The following is a 27,357-nucleotide window of genomic DNA, read 5'->3' as shown; positions in this document are numbered from 1 at the left end:
TGCAGTTCTTAAAAAAATTCTCTATCTACACATTTGCTTTGTTTGTGGGGTTTTTTTCCTTTTTTTTTTTTTCTTTTTCTTTTTTTTCTGTTTCCTTCCCAACCTTCTAGATGCACCAGCTCTACCCTCTGCTGGGCTCCTCAGATGCAGCTGCAGTTCGGAACACCCAGAGAGCAGCATCATGCCCGCAGGGCAAAGTGAGGTCCTTGGCTTGGGGGCGTCTCCCCGCCAGCCCCCCGGCTCTGCAGGGCCGGTGGCTGCTCACAGACACTGGCTGCAGCCGCACTTGCTGGGCTTCTCCACCTCCTCCACGAAGGTCGCACCGTTGCTGCACTCGAAGGCGTATTTCCTGCGCCGGAGCCGCAGCCCAGTGCAGCAGCTGGCGTCAGGGCCACCGCAGGTCCCCCGGCATTCCACCCAGGCCACCGGCCGCGTCGTCTGGCAGATGGTGTAGCCCCGCTGCACCTGGTGGTAGTCCCGCACCGGCTCCCCGCGGCACTCTGGCTCTGTGGGACAGTGGGACAGCAACGGTCAGCCTGGTGTCATGGCATAGGGCTGCCCTCCCTGGACACCCACCTCCTCAGCACCTAACCTACCTTGGTCACAGAGGGCTCCAGTGTAGCCATCGTGGCACTCGCAGGTGGGCTGGCCACCTGGGGTGAGATGGCAGTGCCCATGGACACAGGGCTGGTGGCGGCAGGGGTCGGGTGGTTCGGCAGGCTGGTTGCAGAGCGCACCCTGGTAGCCCTCGTGGCACTGGCAGCTGTAGGAGAGGGCGTCAAGGGGCAAGCACAGCCCGTGCACACACCTGTGGGCACACGGTGCTGTCAGGACCTGCTGGCGTGGCACCAGCACGCACAGCCCACCAGCACTGAGCACGGCATGGCTCAGCACCAGTACTGCACTGGGACTGGTACAGCACCACCTGGTACAGTACAACCATCATGGCACAGCACAGGTGTGGCTCTGGCATGGCACCACCAGCACAGAACAGCCTGGCACATCTCAGTGCTAGTGGCATGGCAGGGCACTGCTGTGGCACGGCACCACTGTGATGGCACAGGACTGCCACGACACAGCACCAGGAACCAGCCATGGGGCAGGGTGGGCAGCCAGTGGGAGGGGCGGGTCGGGCAGACAATGGGGTGAGGGCACTCACTTGTGCCCCTGGCAGGGACCGCCGCGGGGCTGGTCGCAGTGGGGCCCATCCCAGCCAGGCTCGCAGTGGCAGACGGGGCCCTGGGTGCCCGAGGGCTGGCAGATGCCGTGGAGGCAGTAGAGCTTGCGGCAGGGCTCGCAGCCTGGCACCACCCCCGGCGTCATCCGCGTCTTGGTGAAGTCCTGCAGCTCGTTGTTGATGTAGAGGTTGCGGATGCATCCATGGAAGCTGGTGCCATTGAGGAGCTGCCAGAGGCGGAAGGCAGCCGAGTTGACATCCACAGGCATTCCTGGGGAGAGCAGGACCGTCAGTGCACCCGGATGCCCCTCATGCCCTCCATCACCCAGTCCATGTCCTACCTCCCACGTAGAGGGGAGCCTCACTGTTCAGCGTGTAGTGCTTGCCCGAGTTGTCCATGGTCATGGGGCTGCCACCATCAATGGACAGGTTCACCATCTGGTCAAAGGTCACCAGCTCCACAGTATGGAACTGCCCGTCGTTGATGGTCTCAGCACTGGCGGGGATGGCTGGGTCACCAGGGACGCCCCCAGGCCAAAGCAATGGGGGTGGAGGTCCCCAGTGAGTGGAGAAGGGGTGCCAGGTACCTGTAGATGGCCGAGCTGGGGTGGGTGCCAGGGTCATAGCTCACCCTCACATGGCCCTGGTACAGCTCCACAGCCATGTGGTCACTGTCACCGTTGTACAGCAGGATGCCATTGCCTTCAGCCGTGGAGACCTGCCAGAGAGAGAGGTGGGAGCCCACATCCCTGGGGCAGACCCACAGTGCCATCCCTCAATGCGCCCACGCCCCCCTAGCCCTCACCTGAAGGGTGATATTGGCCCGGGGCCAGTCTTGAAGGTCAGTGAACTGCAGGTACGTGTCACGGTCCACGAAGTTGACGCTCAGCAGCTTCTCACATTTGGGGCCGCCGAAACCAGGCAGGCACTGGCAAAGGGCGCGGGCACCCCGCTCCACACATGGGGCCCCGTTCTGGCACTCGGCTCGCTCACAGAGGCCAGGGTGGCCAGCGGTGTGGGGTGGCATCTCACAGAGCTGGCCACTGTGGGGCCAAGGGTGCTGCTGGGCTGGGAGCTGGGAAAGCACCCTACATCCTGCCCACTGCCCCATAGGGCTCTGACAGCATCCCCCTGATTTGGGGTCCCTGGGGAGGCTCTCCAGACACTGGCATCAGAGGGATGCCTGGATGCTGAGCTGTACCCTGGGGTCCCTCCCCAGTGATGCTGGCTCTCCCCAGCCTCCACCCCTAGAGACACACACTCCCAGCCTCACTCCTTCCCCTCACACTGAGAATGGATGGGTGGATGGGTGGATGGGTGGGTGGATGGGTGGGTGGGTGGATGGGTGGATGGATGGATGGGTGGATGGGTGGGTGGGTGGGTGGATGGGTGGATGGGTGGATGGGTGGGTGGACGGACTTGGCAGCCAGGACTTGTCCCTTCTGCACAGCAACACATAACCATCCCCACTACCCCAGGTGTCCCATGTTTTCCTGGTGGTACCTGTAGCCCTCGGTGCAGAGGCAGGAGTAGCCGTTCACCTCATCCAGGCAGCGGGCGTTGTTCTGGCACCGGTGGTCCTGGCAGTCATCGAAGTCCTCACTGCAGTTGCTCCCCACGTAGCCGGGTGCACACTCACACCTGGGGTAGGCAGGGGGCTCGAGGCTGCCCCTTCCTTCCCCCCTGCACCAGTGGATGCCTGCTCCTCCTCCTGTCACCTCCTTCTCCATGCCCCTCACTGCAGTCCCCAAAAAGCAAATCTACCCCACCCCCAGCCAGCCAGAAAAAGCGGGTTTGGAGAGGAGGGGGCTCACCTGGGCCCCTGGCTGGTGGAGATGCAGGTGGAGTCATGCTGGCAGGGGTTGAGCTCGGCTGAGCAGAAATTGGGAGGCTGTTCACAGAATTCCCCTGCAAGGCAGAAGAAGGGGTGCCCAGCAGCTCCAGGACCAGAGGAGCAGCCCCAGTCCCCCTGGGTCAGAAGGAACCCCTGGGGGACTCAGCTTAAGGCAGGGAGCTGCCAAGCCCACAGCTTGCACCCCATGGACACAGGGCTCTGCTCCCCTGGAGGCAGCTCCCACCTGAGCCAGGCAACTGAGGGCATCCCAGGATGTGGGGTTCAGCTGGGTGTACCCAAACTCAAGACAGCTAAACCCAGAGGCCATGGCAATGGGCATTGAGACAGCAGGCAGAGGAGCTGTTTAGCCCTCATGGGTAGGTAGAAGCACTGGGCACATTCTGGTGCCAGGTCTGTGACATTTGGAGATGACTGGGCCCCATTCCAGGTACCTGTGTAGTGGGCAGGACAAAGGCAGGTGTAGTTGGTGGCACTGGGCACACAGGAGCCCCCATTCTCGCAGTTGTGCTCCTTGCAGGGGTCGCTGGTGGTGTGGCAGCTTGGGCCCTCGAAGCCTAATGGGCACAGGCACCTGCCACAGGGTTGGGGCAGTGTCAAGGAGGAAAACAAAATGGAATATTTTGGGGTGGCTCCCCCAAAATGATCAGCACAGGACCTTGGCACAGAGCACACATGCACACCAAGAGCTGGGTTTGGTGTCCTCCTGTCAAATGCTGGGCACAGGGGTAGTGCCCGAGGATGCTGTGTTGCCACGACAACAGGCTGAAAGGCCTGTCAGCTCGGAGAGGGGCTGCACAGCCTACCTCCTCACCCCAGCCTGCCAACTATTTTCAGCTCTTAATTGCAGCCTGATTCCCAGAGTGGCCTAAAGCATTCAGGGCAGTGAGGGTTTTGTGAGGGTAAGGCAGCCCAGCAGGGAGCAGCAGCGATTCCAGGACCACAGCAACCACTCCCAGTCCCAAATCCCTCTACCTCCCTGTCCTCCTGTGGTGCTGGTACCCTCCTCTCCGCCACTGACCTCAGCCTAGGAGCCTTTTGGGCTGAGGGCATGGGGAGGTGAAGTCAGACAACATGAGCTGGAGCTCCCATGTGAATGCAATGTCCCAGCTATATGCCCAAGGGAGCATGCAGGAGGTGAAAGAAGTATCAGAACTTCTCTCCATGGGATGCCAGGGTCCCTTGCTACTGCCCAAGCATCCACCTTTCATGGATTCTTGTCCAGCACTCACCTGAACCCAGCTCCTTCCCCCTCCTGAGGCTGGCAGGTTCCCCCATTGGCGCAGGGGTTGGAGGAGCAGCCACTGAGTGCCACCTCGCAGTCCCTGCCCTGGGGAAGGACGGAAAAGTGGGAGCGAGGAGGGTGCCACAGCACCCGCCCAGTTCTCCCCATCCCTCTCAGCAGGATGCTGTGGCACACAGGGAGGGTGGGTGGACCCGCAGACAGCAAGCCCCAGGGGCATGGCAGAGGCCCTGCTCTGCTCCCCTGCCCTCTTCAGGGACATGTCCCCAGGCACTGGGGACCCCTGGGATCAGGGTACCTTGTAGGGACCAGGGTACCTTGTAGCCACTGGGACAGGCGCAGCGGTAGGAGCCAAGGGGGTCATTGTGGCAGGTGCCCTGGTTCTGGCAGGGGCTGGAGAGGCAGGGATTGCACTTGGCCTGGACGCTCAGGGCGGGTGGGCCTGTGGGACGGGAGGCACGGAGATGACCATCAGTGCAAGGAGTGATGGGGACACGTCATTTGTGGGCACCGATGTGGGGGCAAAGCCTCAGCTGTTGCTGGGAGCAGAGCCTGTCCTGCCAAGGGGCTGTGCACCAGGCAGTGGGACAGCCACCAGTTTGCTCAGTCACCAGGGATGTGCCACCAGGCAGGTAAGAGGATGGAAGCATCCTGCTCCCCCTCCTCCACAAGGCAGCTCAACAGATGAAAGCCTGGAGCCAGCCAGACTCACAAAGCATTGCTCTGCTGGGTGCCCAGGGGAGGGCATGGATAGACAGCGTGGGCACCTCTCACCTTGGCACTCAAATTTCTTGGCAGGGGTGGTGAGCAGCAGCTTTCCTTCCATGTCGGGGGGCCCAGCGCACCGGGCAATGCCTGGCTCCTTGTAGCCCGTCTTGACCCAGCTGGAGAGCCAGCGCAGGTTGCAGCTGCAGTACAGGGGGTTGGCCCCGATGGCTCTGCATGAGGAGAGGGGCAAAATCGCACCTGCTGCCACACAGAGGGAACTGGGCACAACTCTGTCACTTGACCGGGATGCCACATGATGGGCAAAACAGTCCTCCTCCATTTCTGGACCCACCAGAGGTGCTGCTCACAATGGGAGGACTGGGACACACAGCCCCACAATGCTGCCCAGTTAGACCACCCTGCTGCCAGACCCACAGCCCATGCAGTGCTTCATGCTCTGCCCTCTTCGGGCTCTCCTCCACTGCCCACACAGAAATTCTGAGCAGTCCCTCTCCAGTACATGGGCAAAGCTGCCTGGGGCCAGCAAACTGGACAGAGTACCTTGAGGCCATGCAGAAATAACAGGACCTGCATGGGAGCTGCAGGGCCAGCCTGGGCTCTGCCACACAAGCCTGCAGGACAGAGACACAGGAGTGGGCTGGTGGGAATGAGCAGTGGGTCACGGCCAGAGCTTGTGCAGACAGCATTGGGGGAAAGTGAAGAATTGCTCTGGGAAAGGAGGAGGAGGATGGAGGGTTGCTCTGCTCCACAGCAGAGAAGGGTACGGAAACAGTGGAATTTGTGGGAGGCGGAGGGCCTGGGTGTCTCTTTGAATCCTCCTTGACTGCAAAGGTCAGCAGTGATGGAGGGCTGATGTGACCAACACATGTGACAAAGGAAGGAGATGGCAGCCCAGAGGGCAGGCAGTAGGGACAGCAGATCTGCTGGGGCTGACAAACCCAGTCCTACAGCACCCACAGCACTGGCTGTGGCACAGCTCAGCCTGTGGGAGCCAGCAGTGCCGGCTGGCAGCAGTGAAGGCAGCACAGCCAAGGGAAATTGGAGCAGAGCAAGCAGTCTTGCTCCCCAAAAAACAAGGAGGCCAGGATTGGAAATCAAGATGCTCTTTGCAGACGGACAGAACAGCCTGAGACCCCCAGGATGCCAGGAGCAGGCAGCTGGGAACAGCTTAGCAGAGACAGGGAGGGGACCAAAAAGACACTATGAGCAAAGTTAAACCCTGGCCCCGGGTGGTGGGTATAGGGCAGTGCTCCTGGGGTGCAGGCTCACTCAAAGAGGGGCTGAAACACCACCACTGGCAGGAGGATACCTGATGACAGACTGGGGGGCTGTTGCAGGGAACTGCACTGGCAGAAGGCAAGCAACACGCTGGTGTGTGTCAGAGCAGTCCCTGGCAAACCACAGCTGCGACACTACTTTGCATGGCTTGACCTACATCTTGGGGGACCCCAGAGATCTGGTGGGTTGGGGAAGAATCCTACACCACATCTACCTAAGACCATAGGGACATCCCAGCAGCACTGGGAGACTCAGCGGCACATCTGGATCTGAGCCTGAGCATGGGCAGCAGGTCACAGCGCTATCCAACAAATGATGTCACAGGTACCAGCCCAGAGAAGACGGAAGAAGGCAGCTCACCCTCCAGGGAAGCCAAGCTCAGCCCAGTGGTTTTTAAAGGTCTATGGAGCCTGCATCCAGCCCCGAGCCCCGAGGAGTGGGAGGAGATACTCACAGGTGGGACAGGGAGGTGACATCTGCGAAGATGCCCTCAGGGAGGCTGGAAATGTCATTGCCATGGAGAGACCTGAAGAGAACACAAGGTCCTTTGATGCCCAGGGCTCCAAGGTGGGCAGCAAGGACTGCAGCCCCACCCCACGGGTCCAGGTGTGGGTGGTAGAACTGGACCCCCACCACAGTGTCACTGTAGCAAATGCACCGTCTGCTCCGAGAGCATATGAACCTTCCTGTGCTCCTTCTGCAGCCTCTACCCTGCCCACCTGCCTGCACCCAGCTCCAAGCAGGCACAGGGGACACAGGCAGCAGCAGAGAAGGAGCCAAGCAGGGCTGTGAGCAGGGCTATGGGCCGGTACTTACAGCAGCCGCAGGGAGCGGAGGCCCTCGAAGGCCAGCGGAGGGATGCACTGCAGGGAGTTGTAGCTGAGGATCCTGTGGAGGGAAGCAGGCAACGCAGCTGTGTGTGTTGCAAGGAACCCGCCCTGGGCTACACGCTGCCCCTGCGTGAGCTGCATCTCAAACCACAGCTTCACCCAGGCCAAGGGTGGAGACCCTGGTGTCCCCAGCACCCCCCAGGCTTTGGGGTCCCCTAGAACAGCCCACACGGCTCAGCTGGGCAGCAGCCCCATGTGGCACTGCAGGGACTGCACTTACAGGGTGGTGAGCTGGCTCATGTTGGTGAAGGAGGAGTTGCTCAGGGAGCTGATCTTGTTGTTGCTCAGATCGCTGGAAAACAGAAACCCCAGGTCTTGGAGCCAGCTGGGCCCTGTCCCCTCTCCCTGCTCCCCAGCCTGCTCAGCTGCAATGGGGTGCAAACAGCAGCAGAGCACAGCCTCCAAGGGAGCAGCAGGGCTGTCGCACAGGGTGATGGCAGCAATACCACTTGTCCCCCCTCTATTCCATGCCAGGTGGTGAGCAGCCAGAGGCTGAGCATCACTGCCAGCCAGCTGTGTTCCAGAGCAGAGGGGGGGACACAGAGGGATGTCAGGGGTCCCCTAACACTGCCAGACCCCTCCTCAGGATCACACACCACAGAGACAGCCCCTGCCCTCACCCACAAGTTCCAGCAATGCCTCCAGCTGCCTGAGCTCCTGCTCCCGGCTACTTACACAAGCTGCAGATACTTGAAGGTAGAGAGTTGCCCCGGGACCTGAGTGAACTGGTTTCCATCCAGGTAGCTGCAAGGGACAACAAAAGCACCTTGGGGTGAATGAGAAGCAGGAGATCCCTCCCTCTGTCCCCCCTTTCATGGGCTTAGGGCTGCAAGAAGCATCTCCAGCATGACCTCCCTCCTGGACCCAGGGCCCAAGGTGCTCTCAGGGGACTCCTAAGCTGGCAGGGGAGCTAGAGTGTGAGTGCATTAGCACACCTGGGTTTGGAGGCACGTCCCTGGGGATGCTCTCCCAGCAGCCGACGCGTGCAAGCACAGCCAGCCACGTGCCACATTTACACATGCGATGTGAGCGTGGGAGGCTGTAAGTGCTCCCAAGGCATGTGTGAGCATGTGAGAGATGGCGGAGGATGCAGAGAGAGGAGGAGTGTGCAAGACAGCGGAGGGGGGGTGTGCAGGGGTGGTAGGTATATATATATATATATATATATATCTGTGCCCAGCCAGTGCCTGCAGCCCCTGCGCACAGGACCTGCTGCCATCGCTCATCCCAGAGGGGTACAGAGCCGCTTTTGCAGCGATGGGCATCACGGAGCCTGCACATCCAGCTCTGGCATGGCTGCGTGGGTATCTCCCTGACACCCATGGTGACGGGTGGCTGACCCCAGGCAAACCACATCCCATTGCCCACGTGCTTGGGGCTGGCACTGCCAAGGCATCCCTGCAGCTGTGGTGAGAGGGGATGGCAGAGGCAGAGTGCCCCTGTCCCTGCTGCCGATGGCAGGCTCCTGGGAACCACAGAGCCCTGAGCTGCATGGCTGCGTGGGGACCACAGCTGCAGGGGGTGGTTGTCCCTTGCTGTCCCTTCCCAAGGGCCAAAGACAAGGGTCCCAGCTGCTGGGTGACAACACCTCTTGCACAATACCCTTGATAGCCCTGAATTGTAAGAGAGACTCTTGCTGAGCCACTTGCTGGTGTTGGGGCTGGATGGGATCCCTTGGATGGCTGGGGGTCCTACTCCCACTACCAGGCCAGAAGGGGGGTGTGGGGAGGAGCCCAGGAGTCTCTGCCCTGACAACTACAACCCCACAGCAGAAGCCCCTCACCCAAAGCTGTAAAGTAGATGGAGGGTTAGGGGGAGAGCTTGGGTACTCGCCCACTACTCACAGCTCTGTGACATTCTTGGGGATCCCCTTGGGCAGGGCCTTGAGGTGCTTGTTGCTGCAGCGGACAACAGTGTCGAGGCAGGTGCATTCCTGCGGGCACTGGGGCCGGGGGATGCAGCTGGTCTCCTCCTTACCTGCACCAGGCATGGAAAGCCACTAAATCACCAGGGTCCAGCCCTTGGGCATCACGTGAGGCCAGATTCAATGCCTTGTGCCTGCCTAGGATGGCTCCCCTCCCATGCCAACCATTCTCCCCTGCCTCCAAAACAGGATGTTGCAGGCAAGAGCAGTGAGGAGTTAGCAGTGCAGGAATTGCTCCTGCACCCAGAAAGTGCCTGCCCCCACTGGTGTGGATACCACCAGCTCAAGGCTGCTCTGATTTTCACCATTTTCATGCAAAAATGCAGTCACAGGGACAACAGAGGTAAAGGCACAGAAGAAGGGGCTCAGCCCTGCAAATCCTCCTGAAACAACCTCCTTCATCCATCTCCCAGACACAGGTTAGATGGAGCTGAGCCTATGCTGAGCAGCCAGAGGAGCTGGCACTGCTCCCCCTCCCTGCCATGACGCTGGAATCCTGCAGGAGAGGCATCCCTGGGACAACCGTATGCTATCTCACACCGTTAGGAAAGGCGCAGGATACAACCCTTCAGTCTTTGACGTGGTGGAGGAGGGAAAGCAGAAGAAAGGATGATTTGTTTGTAAATATTTTCCGGAGGGCTCAAAAGCTGCTCTAAATTTAAAAAAAAATATATAAAAAAAGGTTTTTTCCCCACGCACACTCCCCGTCTGCTCCATCTGCCCAGCTCTGGTGCATGTGCAAGGCTTAGAAGGGAAGGCAGGAAGGAGCAGGATGAATTCCAGTGGGCTTTGCCTCCACATCTGCTCCTGTCAGCACCCAGGGCACAGTGTTTGCCAGCACAGACTCACCTACATACAAGAGCCTCAAGGTGCAGTGGTTGCAAACCCCTCTCCTGGCTCCAGAGTGGATATCTAAGTGCAGCCCCAAGGGCTGGGTACCAGGAAGGGACACTTTTGTATTGTTAGGGGAGGGCATTCATGGAGCCCCCTGAACTTGCCAAGGGCACATCCTGGTGGCAAGGATGGTGCTGGGACAAGGAGCACAGTATCATCCTGGGAGGAGCAGCCTGGTCTCCCCTCACCCTCAGCACCGCAAGGCCCACGAGTTACCTTCCTCACACCTGAAGTCGGGGAAAGCCACATCCTGGAGTGGGATCTGCCGGAGGAAGTCGGGGTTTTGGCACCGAGGGTTCCCTGTCACGATCTTCCTCTTGCGCAGCCAGTCCCCCAGCCAGGCCAGCTGGCAGTTGCAGTTGAAGGGGTTGGCGAGCAGGTTCCTGCACATGGGAAGGAGCACAAGGGCAGCACCCAAACAGCCACCAGGCAAGGGGACCTGCAGCCCTCCCATATCATGCGGACAGGCTGGGAGCATCCCCCCGGAGCCCAGGACATACAGTGTGGAGAGGGACTGCAGCGTGTCAAAGGCACCCGGTGCAATTGTGCTGATCTGGTTGTCGTACAGGGAGAGCAGGCGCACGTTGCGCAGCCCTGTAAAGCTGTCGTTGTGGATGCAGCTGATGCGGTTGTTCCTCAGCATTCTGCAGAGGGAAGAGAACAAGGGCACCTACAACACGGGCAGGCGCCATGGGGGAAACCCACCTTAGCAGTGCCCGGGCTGTGCCCACCTCAGTGCTGGGCAGCAGAATGAGCCTGAGCAAGTCCCTGAGCAGCAAAAGCCTGCCCCCCCAGCACTGGATACAGCCAGCTGGTGGGCAAGGCACTCCTGAGGTGGCCCTGCAGGGAGGCAAGGAGTAGGGATGTTCCCATCTGGGTGCTCATGGAGGAGAGGGGACTCACAGTGTCCTCAGCCCGTCCAGGCCCCTGAACATGCCGCTCCGCACAGACTCCAGCTGGTTGACAGTGAGGTGCAGCTCGTTGACAGAGGATGCCCCCTCGAATGCCCCATCCTCAATTTCTGACACCTTGTTGTTGCTGAGGTTGCTGTGAAGAGGAAAAAGCAGGCTGGGATGAGGGCTCTGCCTTGACCTCATCCTGAACTCTGCCTCCCCCAGATCCCACTAAGCACCCTGTAATGCCAGTCCCTCAGAGGACCCTCAGGCTGGGACATGGCCTCCATTTCATGCCTCTGTCTGCCCTGGCATCAGAACCCCCATGTGCCTTTCCAGCCCTCAGATACTCCTGACATGGCTGTGCCTGCCCAATACTCACATTTTCTTCAGATGTGTGAGTTTCTTGAAAATGCCAGTGGCCTCCAGGATGGAGATTTCATTGTTGTTCAGGCGTCTGGAGTGGGCAGCAGTGAAAAGAGCTCAGCAGATGGCTGCAAAGTGCTGGCACAGCCAAACCCTGAGCCAAACCCCAATGCCAGCAAGGTGCCTGCTGCAGAAGGGAAGGCAGAGTGAGAGAGGAGACTCTTACAGCTCAGCTGTGGACTGTGGGATGCGATCTGGGATCTTGGTGAGTTTCAGGTTGGAGCACTCGACCACACCGGATTCGCAGCGGCATTTTGGGGGGCAAATCACGTCACTGTTGCATTCACTGTTCAGCTGGTAATCCTCTGTCCCTGTGTGTTTGTGAAGGCAGCATGGGCTCCCACGGGCAGAGGCACAGGAGGCTGCACCTGCCCCATCTCCCTCTGATCCTCCCACATCCCTACTCCGTCTCATTCTCTTCCCCAGCTCCCCTCATTCCCGCCCCTGTGCACATATTACTCTTCTCCACACCCAAAGCAGCTTATCTGCAGGGATATTTGTCCTGGGTACACTGGGTGCTGCACTGCCCACCACCCTCCTGTGAACAGAGCTGAACCCTGGAGACACCTCTCTGCCTGCCCACGCAGGTAACGGCACAATGGGAGATGCCACAACACATCCTGGTACCCAGCACATGGGAAATGAAGCGTGGTTCTGCTGGGCCAGACCACAGAGCTCTCGCACAACACCCCTGCAGGCAGCCTGGCCAAAAGGGCACCATGCACACACCTGTGTACACGTGTGTGGCTCCTCCACTCACCTGGGATGAAGTACTGCTCTTTAGCTGTGGAGAAAAAAGCACATCAGCCTTCTGCACACAGACACCAGGCTGGGACAGGGCCGAGCACAGCCGGGCTGCAGGATGCCTGTGACAAGGCTGGGGACAGCTCTCACCCGAGCAGCGGAACTTCTTGCTCTTGATCTGGCCAATGCGCTTGTTGGCCAAGCGCCGGGGGCTGGCACAGCGGGCTCCGCTGGTCTCCACAGGGTTGGCACGGAGGAAATCTGCCAGCCACTTCAGGTTGCAGTCACAGATGAAAGGGTTCTGGGCCAGGTGCCTGTGCCAGGGACAGCGGGTGACACATTGCCAGGGACAGTGGGTGACACACCACCAGAGGCAGTGGGTGATCACCAGCTCCAGCCCTGGAGATGCTTTTCCCCCAGAGGCTCGACTGCCCAGGCATGGGAGCTGGTGCGGACACTCACAGAGTCTGGATGGCCCGCAGGGAGGTGAACGTGCCTTTGGCCAGGCTCTGGATCTTGTTGTCATAGAGTGAGAGCAGCGAGAGGTTCTGCAGGTCCTGGAAGGCATCTGCCCGTACACAGTTGATCTTGTTGGCATTGAGAAGCCTGGCAGGGAGGGAGGGATATGAGTCTGGGGACCCCCCTTCACTGCACCATGGGTGCTAGGCACCTCAGTCCTGCTTCCCTGCGTCCCTGAAAAGCATCCCACACAGCCACTGGCGTCTTACAGCAGCTGCAGTGCAAAAAGTCCTCCAAAGACACCCTTGGGGAGGTCCGTGATCTTGTTGCCATACAGCACCCTGGGAAAGAAAGGCCAGTGTGTGAGAGATGAGAAGAGCGGTGTGGGCCATGGTTAAGGGGGTGCAATATCCACCCCACCCCATCCACACCAGTGTAGGCACTTACAGGGAGTTCAGAGAGCGCAGCCCCTGGAAGGCATCAGGGGCGATCTCCGAGATCTGGTTGTTGCTCAGGTCTCTGAAACCCAAAGGGAGAAGGTGGCCTCGTACCCTCTTCTCTTGTGCCATGTCCTCACCCTTCTGCTAGTTCCAGGGGACCACCCCCAACACCCAATATCCAGAGCTGGGGTTATCCAAGACCCCCTACCAGTGCTGCCATGTGGGGCACCCATGTCACAGCAGTGCCCCATGTCTGTCAGCTCTCAGCAGTGGCCGGCAGGGTGAAGGGTATTGGGTTTCAGGGTGAGCTGGTAGAGGCTGCACACTTACATCCTCCGCAGCTTCTTGTAGGGTGAGAAGGCTCCTGGGGGGATGGACTTGATGCCGTTGAGTTCCAGACGTCTGCAAAGAGAAGACGGACACATGAGGGCTCTAGGGCTGGCCAAGCCCCAGAACCCCACTGACAGAGCTGGGGGCTGCAGGACCTATGGTCGCAGTAAGCTACCCCACATGTGTGGAAATATTCTGCCCAGAGACAACTTGCATCCTGTGGTTGGGGCTTTCTCCATCAGGGAGAGGTGCCACAGGTAGGGGAACCATGGTGGCTGGGGTGGGGGAAGCACCTCTCCTCGCCAGCACCTTGGGTTTGGGGGTGCCTGCTGCCTCCCACATGCTTTGTGCACCATCCCAGAACGGGCTTTGCACCATAATTGGATTCCTCTAAGGAGATTGTTTCTCTATTTACATTTTTAATGCAGCTAAATCCAGGGCTAAATCTAGGCAGTGTGAGAGGAGGGCAAGGAAGGCCTGCTGCCCTATGGAGCAGCTGAGCTGTGGGGCTTGCTCCTGTGTTCCCAGTGCCTTGAGCCACCCAGAGCCCCATGCTGATGGTGTGGGGCCATACTCACATCTCTGTCATGGTCTCGGGCAGGTTGGCGGGGATGGCCGTGAGCCCCTTGCCCCGACAGTCCACAATGCCATTGCTGCAAGTGCACATGGCTGGGCAGGAGCCAGAGGACAAGCTGCAGAGCTGGGCATGTGCTGGGTCCGCTTGTCCTGCCAGGGAAGCAGCCAGCATTGGAATTGCAAAGAGCTGAGCCAGGCCAGTATGTGCCAGTACCCTGAAGAAGGGACCTTGGTGACAGCTCAGCATGCAGGGACAGTTCATGGCACCCTTGAGGGGGTGCATAAGGTCTTAGTGCACCCCAACCCCCTGAAAAAGCTCCAAAGGCACAGACTGATGTACTGTCACACTGATAGGGTGGCATTGTCCCCATATTGTCCCCACACCAAGGACTGTGCTGACCTGAGATGAACCCACAGCGTGGGTTCTGAAGCTCTGAGCTGGGGCACATAGCAGGGAGCAGAGATGGGCTGCATTGGTGGCACAAGCCTTGTCCCCCCGGCCCATATCCCTGCCCTGGCACCCACCACCTCCCCTGCCCCCCTCACCAGAGCAGCTGAACTCGTTCTTTTGGATCTCAGCCACGTTGAGGCCGCGAAGCTGGGCAGGAGCAGCGCACTGGGTGAAGAGCCCGATGGTGGGGCGCTGGCGCAGCCACTGCGAGAGCCAGGCCAGGTGGCAGTCGCAGAAGAGATGGTTGGAATGCAGACGGCTGCAAGCGAACGGGGCAGTCAGCAGCCACAGGACAGCTCCTGCCCACCCCACTGCCCTCCGGCTGCCCCAGCCTAGCTCATTCCAAAGGGTGGGGGCATTCAGACGGAGATACAGAGGGGCCTAAGAGCATCTGCGCCTGTTGCCAAGGCCACCATGCTTGGGATGCTCTGCAAGGGTGTCCCCTCCATACCCTCCCCACGGTGCTGTCCCAGCACTACTGAGCCACCAGCACCAGCAGCAGAGCTGGGGACATCCCACTCTAGCCCAGGAGGTGACTCCCACCACCACCACGGCCCAGGCACTCACAACGTTCGCAGCTTGGGCATGTGGTTGAAGCTGGACACAGGGATTGAAGTGATATTGTTGTTATTCAGGGTCCTGCAGGAAGACAAAGAAGGGCAGGTCAGGGCAGACAGGCTGTAAAAGGGAACGTGAGACAGTCTAGGTGACACCAACCCCTGGGAACAAGCTGGCATAGGGTTAATGGATGGAGAACTATAGGCTGGAGACAGCCCAAACCCCCAGCAGGACTTGCTGTCCTTTCCAGGCTTCGACTCCCCACAGCCAGTGGCACCCAAGTGGCCCCCTGGGGCATGATCCAGCCCTGGAGCACAGCTCTGCAGCAGTGGTACCAGAACCCTGCTCAGCCCCTGCTCCAGCCCAAGGAGAAATGGCATGCTGGGGATGTCCTTGTAGCACCTCAGCGAGTGGGGACACCCAAGGACACTCTCATCCTTCATGGGGTTGCAGGCTGGAGGCTCCAGCCTGTCCCCAGTCACTTACAAGACCTCCAGCCCCCTCAGGGCACGGAAAGCCCCATCTTCAATGCAGCTGATCTGGTTCTTGTCCAGTTGGCTGCAGGAGAAAGAGAGAAAAAAGTAGAATTGTTGGGACAGCCCAGGCAGAGAGCAATCAAGTGCTCCTGATCACTTCCAGTACCTTCTGCCACTGGACCTGACCCCAAACTCCCTCACGCCCAACACTGCCAGGACTCACAGGTTCTTGAGGTCGGTAGCCCCACGGAATGCTTTCCTGGGGATGGCCTGGATGAAGTTCTCACTCAGGTCCCTGCAGAAGGAAGAGGCAGGAAGGAAAATGAGCAGTGCCTGCAAAGAGTGATGTCCCCTGGGAGCAGGGCACCACAGGCAGCGGCACACCCCGGCACTCAGTGATCCCTCAGGGACTCCGATACAGTGTAATTCGGCTGCAGGTCCTTGGCTGACCACTGCTCTGCTGGCTGTTCTGAGGCAAGTCTGGCTCCATCCATGGTGGCTGAAAGTGACTAGGGCTCCCTGGGCACTGCAGCCCCTGGCTCTGACAAGCAGAGCCGAGTGGCACAGCTCGGGGCAAACCCTCCATACTTAAATACTCTCTGACTGCTATAATTACAGGTCCCTGCTGATTAACTGGTAATTATACTTAGTGGCTCCAGGAGGCATTCCTATGGAGCCTGACCTACACTTCAGAGGGCACAAATAATTGGGTCATTATTTACTTCATCACTGCAAGGTACTGTCTGTGTAATCACCTGCTCTGCAATGCCAGCGCATGCCAAGCCAGCAAGGGCTCTGTGTTGCAGGGCTGGCAGCAGGTCAGATCCCCCACCGTGCCTGGGCTGGTTTTTAAAGACCATGAAGACCACAAATCTCACTGCAAGTAGGGTTTGGGTGGACTGGCTCAGCTCTGGCAGGACCTGTTTGTTTTATTTGTTCCCCGTGGCTCCCAAACAGCCATTCCCTCTCCCACCCTAATAGTCAGAAGCTCCTCCAAATTTGGCTGGCAACTGCATTGCCTTTTCCCAGCCCAGTGCCAGCACAGTCCTGCTCCAGCCACCTCTGGGGCACAAAGTCAAGTTCCCATCTCCTTCCTGGCACAGGGAAACTGAGGCACAACATAGCATTTTCCCTATGCAAGTCCATGGGTGAGTGAGAAGTAGGACCAGGGCATCCTGCACAGATTAAATGTCCCCAGAACTACACAGGCCAGACAGACACCCGCATCCCAGCCCACACAGCATCCCAGGGTGTCCATAGATGTCAGCATTTCACACATAGTGCTCACCAGCTCTGCTTCAACATAACAAAGCCTTTTCGCTATTGATACCCTATAGCTGGACAGGGTCAGGATGGAGGCACAGCATCCATGTTGCTCCCCATGCCCTCATTCCCACCAAAAAAATGGGCTCAACCAATGGGCACAAGCTGCTTGCAAAATACCTGGAGGTCTCCAAATTGGGACTTCAACCCAGCTGAAAGCTTCACTGCCACAACAAGAAAATGTTCCCAGAGGGAAGCACTAGTGTTACTTGCACAGATGCATGAGGAAAAGGAAAACACAAGGACAGTGGGCTTGCCTAGCCCTCCAGTGGGATTCCCGGCCACCAAGGAGATGCCTTACAGTCCCAGCGTGATGCACCAGCCCCTGCCCCCTGCACAGTTTGTGTATCACTCTGGGTCATTCCTGGGGAGCCAAACCCGGCTGGCAAAGCATCATTGCTGGGGCAGAGGAAGGGAGATGCTGCCCTGGGAGCTGCCCAGGCTGCTGGAGAAGGAAAAGCCCAGATCCTCTGCGAGCAGCAGGCGCAGTTTCACAGCAACCCACGTGGTGGCACTGCCAGGCTGCCCTGCCTGCTGCCTGCCCTGTTTGCACTGCCTGCTCTGCCTGCCCTGACTCTGCCAGCTACTCCCAGAACTCCAGCCCGACCCCCTCCCTCCAAAGGGGAAGGACCAAACACCTGCAGCAGCCTCCGATACCCCAGCACTCCTTCAAATACAAACATCTTCTCTTCATACTATGTTGGGGATGCGATGAGCGTGGGGACCCCCAGGAATTGCACTGACCTTTCAGGAAAAGACAGCATTGCACCAATTCCTCTTTTAGCTCCCAGAAGGAATCCCTTAGAAAACTCTTCGGAAAAGATAGCAACTTTTTTACATGGGCAGACAGTGATAAGAGGAACAGTTTTAAACTAAAAGAGAGCAGTTTTAAATTAGATGTAAGGAAGAAATTCTTCACTGTGAGGATGGCGAGCCACTGGAACAGGTTGTCCAAAGAAGTATGGATACCCCATCCCTGGAAGTGTTCAAGGCCAGGTTGGATGGGGCACTGAGGAACCTGATCCAGTGGGTGCCATCCCTGCCCACGGCCAGGGGTTTGGACTAGATGATCTTCAAGGTCTCTTCCAACTCAAACCATGCTATGATTCTATGAACCCTCTAGGTGCAGCTCACCACTCTTCCTAGCAATGCGTTCAATGCACTGCATTCCTTCTTGGCAGCTGCCTGTCTTCCAGCATTAAATCCATCAAAGAGGTGAGCACCCCACTTCAGTGCTTTGCATCCCTCTCCCAGCTCTGGCACTGCCTGCCCAGGCAGGTCCTGCCTGAAGCTTGTTTGGTTCCCCTGTGGAAAGCTTGATCCCATTTCTCTGCTTGGAGCACATGGGAGTCCCAGCGTGCCCAGGGAGTAAACCCAGGCGTCTGTCTCCAAGCTGCTCATTTACAGCTTGCGAGGGAAATGCTGCTAGAAGGTTGCAACTGACTTTGCGAGGCTTCTCCCCTTCACAGCTTTTTGTGACAGTCACCGACGAAGTGCTGCCGTTGGGGGTACCGAAGCCAAGAGGGACAGACGCTGGATGCGAGGGTTTCAGCAAGGCCCCGGCACCGGGCTTAGATCACATTGCATGGTTACACAGCTGACGACACCAGGACAAACACATGCTTTGCCTGTGGGATCCTCGGCCCCGGCGTTGGAACAAGGCACGGCCCCTTCCCTCCTGGTGTTTCATAGCTCCCAGCTATGTTTGCTTTACACTTTGGCGCAGAAGAAACAGCAGATGGCACGGCTTCTCCTCGCTCCGCCGTGCCTCTCGCAGCACCCGCGGCGGCTGCATTGGTGCCGCCCCACACCCCGCCAAATACAAGAGAGTCACTGCCATCGCATGTGGAGTGCCAGCTTGCAGCAGTGACCACGAGCACTGACAGGTCTGACAGCCCTGCTGGGGACCAGCTGACGGACGGGCAAAGACAGAGGGAGTTGTCACAGTCACCCTCACTGCCTTTTCTGGTCTCACTTCCAGGTATTGTCCTGAAGCTCCAAGTTTAAGAGTTCCTGGCTATTGAATCCAGGGGTTGACCAAACAGCCAGCCTATTCACAGTGCCACGGTCCTCCCATCCCTGTGCCATGGTCCCAGAGGACCATGCAGCTGGAGTTCGTCCCTGCACAGCACAAGGTGCAGAGGGCTCTGGTTGTCCCAGGGGTGCCAAGGGGTGAGGAGGTGATGGAGGACACCTCTGTCACTAGGCTCACCTCCCACAGGGATTTCTAACCCAGCAGATGCCTGTACAACAGCAGCAGCCAGCTGCAACCCACAGCTGTATGATGGCGAGAAGGCAGGCACCCACTTTTCTTCCAAGTCCCCTGAAAGCCTCGTGGCCAAATTATATCCACAAAAGTCCTCCTTGGCTGGACATTGAGAGGGATGGCAGTGGTCAGGGATTGGGATTTCCGGGGCTTTCCTGCTTGGATCTGACACCCGGCTGCCTTGCCCCACTGTGTGTGTGACAGCTGTCGGCGCAGTATCTGTAGCGACTCAGGAGGTGCCCCGGCGCTGCCTCTCCTGGCAGCCACAGCCCCATGCCAGTGCCACCGGTTCCCGGGGAGCCTCGGCAAGCAGCCAGGCGCGGGGACGCGGCTCCTCGGGGCTGGCAGGGGCTCGGCGGCGGGAGCCAACCCCCCAGCGCGACGCCCTGCCCGGCGCTTAGCGGGGCGCCCGAGCAAAACTGTTCGACATGGCTTCCCAGTGGGGAGCCCACTCAGGCAAACAAACCCCGGCAGCCTTAATCTCCCCGGCAAGAGCCCGCTGGGCCGGAGGGCGGGCGAGAGGGAGGGGGTCGCAGCGGGGCTGCGGCGGCCGGGCAAGGAGGCCGGGGCTCTTACCACGCTCTCATTCTTTTGGCTAATCCTGACTTCACACTTTAACCTGATTGAGCCTTGTTTGGCGAGCCGGCTCCTTGCGCGCCGTGTGAGGGGATTAGGGCTGGACGCAGCGGGGAGGTAATTGCTTCCCAGCGGCGCTGGCCCCGCGTCCTCCGAGCCCCCCGCTGCCTGCCAAGAGCTCTGGGGCGGCCTGGCAGCCCTCCGGCAAGGCGCTGCCCTCGCCAGGCGACCCGGCTTGGCAGCGGCCGCTGCGCTGGCTCCGGCCGTGGTGCCAAGGTCCATCTTGCCCGGTGTCAGCAGCCACGCAGGCACCTTGTCCAGGCCAAGGCTGCAGCCCGTGTCATGTCCCAGGCGTGCCGGCGAGGGCTGTGCAGCCACACTGTGGCAGGTGAGTGACTTTCCGCCCTGGCAGTGCCCACATGCCCGGGACCAGTTGCCGACTCCAGGCAGGTGAAGTGCAGGGGGCTGCTCTTCTCTTTACCTTGTTTCCTCCCCAGCATCCGTGCTGGAAACTCATTATTATCTCTTAGTCTCTCAGAGCCTCTCCTACTCAAGGGGGCAGATGAAAGGCATTAACCCTTCAGCCTCTGCCAGCCCACAGCTCCCACAATGAAAATGCATGACAGGTCCCTGCTCGCAGGCCGGGTGCTGCCGCAGCAGCTCTGCTCCACCCGTGCTGGCAGCAGTCACTGCAGGCACCAGCTCAGCCACAGCAACCACACACCAAGCCTCATACAGACAAGGCAACCAAAGCCACCAGCCCTGGGGAGCGTCAGCGTTTCATGCTGGGACAAGTGCTCCCCAGATCCCAGCCTCACCTCACTGCTGCTGTGCCAGAGGCAGCTGTGCCAGAGCACAAATGGCATTTCCCTGGCAAGGACTGTGGCACCAGCAGCTATTAAACAACCCTGTGTCTCTCAGATCACCCCACACATGCTGTTTGTCCCAGCACAGCCTGTCCAGGGCAGAGGGATGAGCAGAGACAGGGCTGACAGCTGTTCACACCACCACCTTCACTGCCTGACAGGGGACAAGGGGTGAGCTGAAGGGACAGAAAGACTCCTGCATTACAAAAAATCAATAGACTAATCAGCACTTGCATTAATAGCGACAGCCCAGAGTCCCCCAGGGGTTTTGCACTCCTGGTTGCCACTTCAGGGCGGGAGCTGCTGAACCCACTGCGTGTGCCAGTGTCAGCACCTGCAGCCCTGTGCTGGGGGAAGCGTCACCCACATGTCCCAGCCACACGATCCACTCAAGGTGATGCACACAAGTCCCCAGTGCTGCAAAGACCCAGTGCCCAAGGAGGGGTGTCCCTAAGGGAGCTGCTTGCTGGAGATGGAGAGCAGCCACTCTGCTGCTGCATTAGTGGGATGTCAGGGCAGCAAGGCAGAGTTTTGCCCACTGTGTCACCTGCCCCAGTCCCCAGTGCCAATGTGAGGAGGGCCCCACAGCCCTGTCTCAGGTTCAGGCTCCTGTGGTGTGCCCCCCTGCATTATGTCACACTGCTTGATTTTTAATGGGCTCCATCCTGGCCAAGGGAGATGAGACAGACCTCCCACTGCCCCCAGCCCATCTCACTCCACCATCCCCAATGTCACAGACAGCCTGTGTGCTGCCTGTCACCCACTGCAATCCCAGCCCTGGGGCTGATGGCGTTTGCACAGGACAAGGTGGGATGGCAGAGCCTGAAGCACAGTTACAAACAAGCCAAAGTGCAGCATGGTGAGCTCAGCGTGAGCCCCTGCCACTCAGGAAAAACATGGTGGGGTTTCTGGAAAAGGTGCTTTGGCAGGGGCCAGAAAGGGAAATGGGAGGGGATGAGACAGGGTCCAAAGCAGCACGGTGTGGGGGAAAAGGAACATGATTTACTGCTTTTCATAATACTAGAACAAGGGATGACTGACACAATCACGAAGGCAGGCTTAAAATCACAGTTAAGAGTGAATCCCCCAAATTAGGAGTCCATGGGTCTCTCAGCCACAGCCAGCTCAAAAGGAAAATTCATAGAAGCAAAGTGCAGAGATGCACCTGCCATGGCTTCCTGTGGCAAGAACACCTGCAGGTGAATTCTTGGGAGCTGATTCCTGCTGCCGGGAGACCAGCTGGGCACACCTCTGGTAGCACCACACTGGCCAGTTCAGGCTGCATGGACAATGGCCCCACCACTGCTCTTCTGGCAGGGACTGCCACCCACCAGGAGTCGCTTCTCCTGTCAGCCTGTTTTAGTGGCAGACAGAGTTGCACAACCCTTCTGCTCCCCAGGACAGTACGGGGGACATCAACCTGAGGTCAGCCCGATGCTGGAATGCCCAGCCAGAGCAGGGTACCAGGGTCCCTGCTCCAGTCTCTGCCTGTCACTCTCATCGCTGCCCCTCCTGGAAGGGGAGGACAGGGAGTTGGAAGGGGGGGAGGGAGGCGCTGCTCCTACAGGGGCTCAAGGGGGAACAGCTGGTTACTAAGAAGAGCATCCCAGGCTGGGCGGGGTGGCACAGCCCTCCCTGCTGGCAGCCGGAGAGGAGCGGTTCATCAGGCAGCCCCAGCCGCCAACAATTACGTGCTGAGTAAATCGATGGGATATAATTGGACTATTAAGATCTCATTATCCTCCTAGCTCCGGTTGCCACAGCCCGCAGCGAGCTGGGGGAGACTGCAACCTGCAGCCACAGAAACTGCTTCCCGACCCACAGTGCCTTGATGGGTACTGGGAAAGGGTGCATGGAGCAGGGACAGTATAGACAGAGGGGACAAGGATGCTGCAGCAGCCTATATTCAACACATAAGACATCCGTGTGGCACAGCAAAGCACTGTGCAAAGGCAGGGTGGTGTCCTTACAGGTATCCTGGAGATGAGGACATCCAGCCAGCTAGTCACCACACCAGCCTGAAAGCCACCACTGACCTGTGCAGGGCTCATTGCTCCTCAGTGGGATGGGGAGTTTGGCCTCTATATGCCCTTTCATGCATATCTCTATTCCTGCTGGAAAGCAGGGCTCATGTCCCCACCTGCAAGAGGCAGGGTCCCCATGCTCTGAATCACACAGGCTGCCAGGCCCTGAGGGTCCCTTTCCCTGTATCCACATCATCGCCTGCTCACACACCACCCATGGCAGCTGATTCCAGGCCATGGGACAGTCCTCCCGAAGGGACCAGCATCCTCAGCATCTCTTGGCACCAGGTCACATCCACTGTGGTTCAAGTGAAAATAAATAATCACCTCCCTTAGGAGAGCTGACCCCATTCCCACCTGAGGTTTCTCGTAGTAATATTTTCTTTCTTATTTTCTCAGCACCAGTGAAAGCAATGAATCAGAGCCAAGCCTTCTATATAAGGACAAAACAATCCTTTGCTGCAGCAAGGCAAAACACAGCTTGACACCATGATGTGCTGAGCATCTCAGACCACAGACCTCAGCGACACAACCCCTAACAACAAATTCTGCCCGTCCACTGTGTCCACACAGTAAAGAGTAAAAGTGAACAATGCTAGAGCAGGGAGCAATGCTTCATGCATACTACCCTGCCTTCCCCAGGCTACCCAAAGTGCCGTGCTGACCCCAGGCTCTGGCCCTGGTTCCTTCCCTCCCAGGAGATGCAGATGCTTCCAAAAACATTAAAGCTGGAGAGATTTGTTGCTTGGACAGGCGAACAGAGCATGTGTAAAAGGCAACATATGCTCATGGCAACAGATAGTGAGAGGAGTCCCAGCCCCAGCGTGGTGGTGTTGATTTAGCAAAACATTTCAGGGCATGCATAAATCTCAGTGGCTTCAAAGGGCCACTGCTGACCCATGCCACGACCCGCTGTCTGTACCGGGCATTTCGACAATTGACTCTCGCTGGTATCGCCCAAGGGTGCCACCGCGGTGTCTGTGTGTGCCAAGGGGACACCTCAGGGATGCGGAGGCATGGGAGTGCATGCACCATGGGTAACACCAGCAGCCCCATGTTTGGACATTGGGGAAGTTGGGGACATGCGATGTCCACTGCGAGTGGGACGATCTGTGTGGGGAGGGCTTTGCCGAGCAGCTCCCTGCCAGGGCAGCGCCTGTGCAGTGGCTCTGCTCCAGCTCCAGCGAGGATCGGCTCCTGCGTGGGCTGCGCTGCAATGCCAGAGCTGCGGGACTCGGCCTCCGTGGGAAGGGGGATGCTATGGGAACAAGGGGAGCTGGCCAAGGAAAAGAGGGAGGGTGGGAGGGAGAGGGAATAAAGCATCTGCTACACACCCTGGAGCCTCTTCAGAGATTGAAACAAGTTAAAAGCAGGAGCTTTAATGGAAACACAAGTGAAATAACAAGCTGCAAACCCTGCGTGCCCGTCACCGCCCCCTCCCCACAGTGTCCCTTTGTTCCTGCAACCTCGTTATCGGCGGGAAGGGGAGCCAACACGAGGCTAAGGCATCACCATCAGCTCCCCCACATCCCAAAGTGCCTTGAGAGAGCCACAGCATCTGCTGTGTCCAGTGCCCTGTGGTCTGGCAGAGCCTGGGGTGAGCAGGGGAGTGTTCTGCAACCCACCTGTGGGAGTAGCCAGCCTGTCACTTTCTGCAAAAGGACCTGCTGTGTGGCTGACACATCCACCCCAGTTCCCACTGTCTGCTGGGTGAGGGTTCATTCCCTCCAGCAAGTGTCTGGTTGGACACTGAGTGTTAAAACTGCACCTGCCTGGCTCACAGCCTCTGTGTCCCACTGCCACTGGGAGCCAAGGCACCCAGCCATTGGCCCCATTTCTGCACAGCCTCCTGCTTTTCTGCATCCCTGCTTCTCACCACCTCCCAAGTCCCCGTAGCCCTGATGTTCAGCAAGTCTTTTCTCTTCCCTCTTCTCATGTTTTTGCTTCTGTCTTACCCTGTAGTAGCGGGAAATCCCTGCACGAACGCTCCACCAAAGCATGTTTTTCCAGCTCCCACACTACCCTGCAGCCTGTGCACCTACCTGCTTCACATCTGCATAGCCTGGCTCGTTTCCAGCACATTCCCCACACGCTGCAAATAAAAGGCACGGAGATGTCCCTTTCCCCAGGGCTGCATGTCAGGCCCCCCAGCCCTGCAGAGGGAAACTGCTGCCCAGAGCACAGTACCTCAGCACTCACAGACATGTTCCAGGATGCCCAGCAAATCAGAGTAGCTCAGCAGCTCCAGAGCTTGGGACAGAGCGAGCTGGGGGTGGTGGCAGGGATTTGCTGGACCATGTGTGGTTCTACCTCCATCAGACAGCAGTGTGCCACAGCAAGACCCTCCCGTGTAGCTCTGTGACAGCTAGGACAAGGTCAATCCCCCTCAGCCCATCATGACCCCGTGCATGGCTGTGCCATGCCCTGAGAAGTGCCAGGCTCCAGCCCTGCCTACCATGAAGCCTTACATCCTCCAGCATGCAGCGTGTGCTCCCTGCCTGGCAGCTCACACCCGAGAAGATACCCCGAACTCCATGCTGCAACACTCATCCAAGGTGTAAATGAAAAAGCAAATAGCTCTTCGGCGAGCCAGCCCTGAGCCCTGTGGGGAGTTGGCTGCAGCTCTCGTTAGCAGGCTCATCCCCTGGGTTTGCGGCACTGCAGAGCCCAGAGCTAATTGACTCCCAGGCTCTGAGGCTTTTAATTGCTAATAAGTGTGAAAGCCAGCCCTGCCAGCCCTCCTGGATTCCTCCGAGGTGTGAATGAGGCTGAGCCAAGCTGAGAATTGCATCCCGCTGTCCCAGATCTGTCCCAGATCTTGGTGAGCCAAGAAGCAATGCTGTGGATCTGTGATGCTGCTCCTCAGCTTTGCAGGTCCTGGGACAGCAACTGGCCCCAGCTTTAAGAAGAGCTAAAGCAAACTCCCTGTGGGCTGGAGGATGTTCTGAAACCAAGGCTGAACCTTGCAAGACAGCTAGAGAACTTGGAGAGATGCCCTGACATGACTACGGGTCCTGCACACTCCTCGTGCTTGGCACTAGCACTAAGACAGGTAAAACTCTTAAGTCTCATAGCCTGGGGCTTCCTGAAAGCACTTGGGAGAGGCGGCAGTGGGATGAGAAGTGGAAGATGCATTGCAGGGGGAAAGGCAGCCAGGGTGGAGCCAGTGGGACGTCTCAAATCGCGCCCAACAGCTGGTAAAGGAGATGTGATTTTGCACAGGGCTGGGAGGAAACAGCCATGATAGGAGAAGGAAAGGAGGATGGGAAATGGCAGAGCAAGTGTGGGGCTGCAACGCACCCGAGTATGGGAATCAACACAGGGACACACTGCAGGGAAAACACCAACAGGCGGATAAAGAGACTCCATCTCGTGTGACACACATCAAAGCCAAGATAAGAACTGCTGGAAGGCAGGCAGCAAAGCCCTGCCACAAGGCTGGCCCAAGCTGTGGCTGCCCTTGCCCCAGTAACATTGCTCCCGAGAGGGGATTTGATAGAGCAGCACCCAGTCATGGCCAAGCCACAGCGGACTGGGAGCTGCCACAAGGCTTCCCTCCGCGGAGCTGCTCTTTCAAGAGCCCCCAGCACAAGACCACACCACAGGTCTGGGGAAGCCTCTGCCTGCAGGCAGTGAGTACAGCTGCAGCTCCCACCCCACGGACCTGCCTGTGCTGGGGATCAACAGCCACTCCTTGTTTTGGGGAGGCAGAAATGAGTTGCTGGAGGCACATCTGGGTGCTCCTCCTCCATTTCCCTGATCCATCCATGCATGCATGGAGCCTTGGAGGAGTATCAAGCCTGACAGCAGCACCCGACCACAAGGCACAGACTGGAAAGTCCTGACCCTGAGTTTGTGGGCACCTAGGGGTCTCACACAGATCTTCAATCTTCGTGAAAAAGCTCAAGTGATGGAGCAGCCCCACATCCCTTTTCAAAACTGCCCTGAGACTAATTATCTTTGGGGTTAACAATGCACCTCCTGTCTTTGCTCCAAGTGCATCTGACTCACAGTGGGGACAGTGGCTCTGTGACCCCAGGAGCCCATGGCTGACTCTGCCCTGTGGATGTGCCTGAATAGCCAGGGGCTGTGTTACCTGTGTGTCCACATCTCCTGCCACAGCCTGACTGAGCTCAAGAGCAGCCACAATTGCGGAGGGGAACTCCACCGAGGGGAGAGTCAGGGTGTTGCCCAGGAAGAGAGGATGGGACCCTTCACCCTGCTTGGCTTGGAAGGTTGCTCCTCTCAGCTCCAGGGGAGGTGCTGGCCAGGGCTGGAGCTGCCGAGGTAGCAGCCAGCCTCCAGCACGGTTGCTCAGGTGGCCTGGCACTGCTCAGCACGACTGCAGCTCGTGCTCTAGGACCTGGGGAGAGGAGCTGCCGAGGCTGATTACCCCTGCCAGAGCAGGCCTGGCGGGTTTATTTTTAACAGTTCTGATTGAAGCTGGTTTCCTGCTGACATTTACACTCCTTCATCATTATCGGCTCCCCGGCTTCCAACCGCCAAGATAAAAGGGGGGATGAAATCTCCCGAACAGTGGGGTCCTGGCTGCAAACCCTGCAGAGGGGGAGAGACCCAGACCAGTGCAGTGCAGCTGGGCAGATATCGGCCCCCTTGGAGGGAGGTGGGTGGCTGTCTCATAGTGGGGGCATTACAGACTCGGATCCCGCTACCAGATGCAGCAGGAACCATCTCAGGGCAGCCTGGGGAGGAATATGTGTCATCATCACTGGCGTGAGTGCAAGGACATGGCAGCATGGCTAGGCTACAGATGCAACTTTGGGTGCTGGTGTCCCCAGAGACACCCATGCTCCTGGAAGTGTGCAGGGACTGGCTCCAGGTGTTGCTGGAGCCATGGCTGCTGTCTGCGGCCAGCAGAAGGGTGAGGTGCCAATCCTGTTTGCATGCGTGTGCCCATGCCATGAGCTCTCAGCAGTGGATAAAGGGGCTCATGAAGACACT

The 27,357-nt window shown here is 58.5% G+C and overlaps 1 protein-coding gene across 1 annotated transcript in view; it reads right to left on the bottom strand.

Moving 5' to 3' along the window:
* Positions 1-261: 261 nt before the first annotated feature.
* SLIT1 (slit guidance ligand 1) overlaps positions 262-27,357 on the bottom strand; it is a gene marked incomplete at both ends in the record, with an annotated part of 59,372 nt that continues 32,276 nt past the window's right edge. Inside the window, 33 exons of the mRNA XM_082286143.1 lie at positions 262-506; positions 597-808; positions 1,160-1,448; positions 1,519-1,673; positions 1,765-1,895; positions 1,983-2,220; positions 2,681-2,818; positions 2,992-3,085; positions 3,464-3,603; positions 4,262-4,359; positions 4,590-4,714; positions 5,047-5,210; positions 6,734-6,805; positions 7,096-7,167; positions 7,390-7,461; positions 7,845-7,913; positions 9,014-9,146; positions 10,204-10,370; positions 10,488-10,631; positions 10,891-11,034; positions 11,263-11,337; positions 11,473-11,617; positions 12,067-12,090; positions 12,201-12,364; positions 12,513-12,656; positions 12,779-12,850; positions 12,957-13,028; positions 13,280-13,351; positions 13,858-14,005; positions 14,402-14,565; positions 14,874-14,945; positions 15,351-15,422; positions 15,564-15,635. Of these exons, the coding sequence (XP_082142269.1) occupies positions 262-506; positions 597-808; positions 1,160-1,448; positions 1,519-1,673; positions 1,765-1,895; positions 1,983-2,220; positions 2,681-2,818; positions 2,992-3,085; positions 3,464-3,603; positions 4,262-4,359; positions 4,590-4,714; positions 5,047-5,210; positions 6,734-6,805; positions 7,096-7,167; positions 7,390-7,461; positions 7,845-7,913; positions 9,014-9,146; positions 10,204-10,370; positions 10,488-10,631; positions 10,891-11,034; positions 11,263-11,337; positions 11,473-11,617; positions 12,067-12,090; positions 12,201-12,364; positions 12,513-12,656; positions 12,779-12,850; positions 12,957-13,028; positions 13,280-13,351; positions 13,858-14,005; positions 14,402-14,565; positions 14,874-14,945; positions 15,351-15,422; positions 15,564-15,635 (4,198 nt within the window). The remainder of the gene's footprint in view (positions 507-596; positions 809-1,159; positions 1,449-1,518; positions 1,674-1,764; positions 1,896-1,982; positions 2,221-2,680; positions 2,819-2,991; positions 3,086-3,463; positions 3,604-4,261; positions 4,360-4,589; positions 4,715-5,046; positions 5,211-6,733; positions 6,806-7,095; positions 7,168-7,389; positions 7,462-7,844; positions 7,914-9,013; positions 9,147-10,203; positions 10,371-10,487; positions 10,632-10,890; positions 11,035-11,262; positions 11,338-11,472; positions 11,618-12,066; positions 12,091-12,200; positions 12,365-12,512; positions 12,657-12,778; positions 12,851-12,956; positions 13,029-13,279; positions 13,352-13,857; positions 14,006-14,401; positions 14,566-14,873; positions 14,946-15,350; positions 15,423-15,563; positions 15,636-27,357) is intronic.

Source organism: Coloeus monedula, assembly GCF_965178545.1.
Source record: "Coloeus monedula genome assembly, chromosome: 8".
In the NCBI taxonomy this organism is placed as follows: domain Eukaryota; kingdom Metazoa; phylum Chordata; class Aves; order Passeriformes; family Corvidae; genus Coloeus; species Coloeus monedula.
This window is presented reverse-complemented; position numbering and strand designations above follow the sequence as displayed.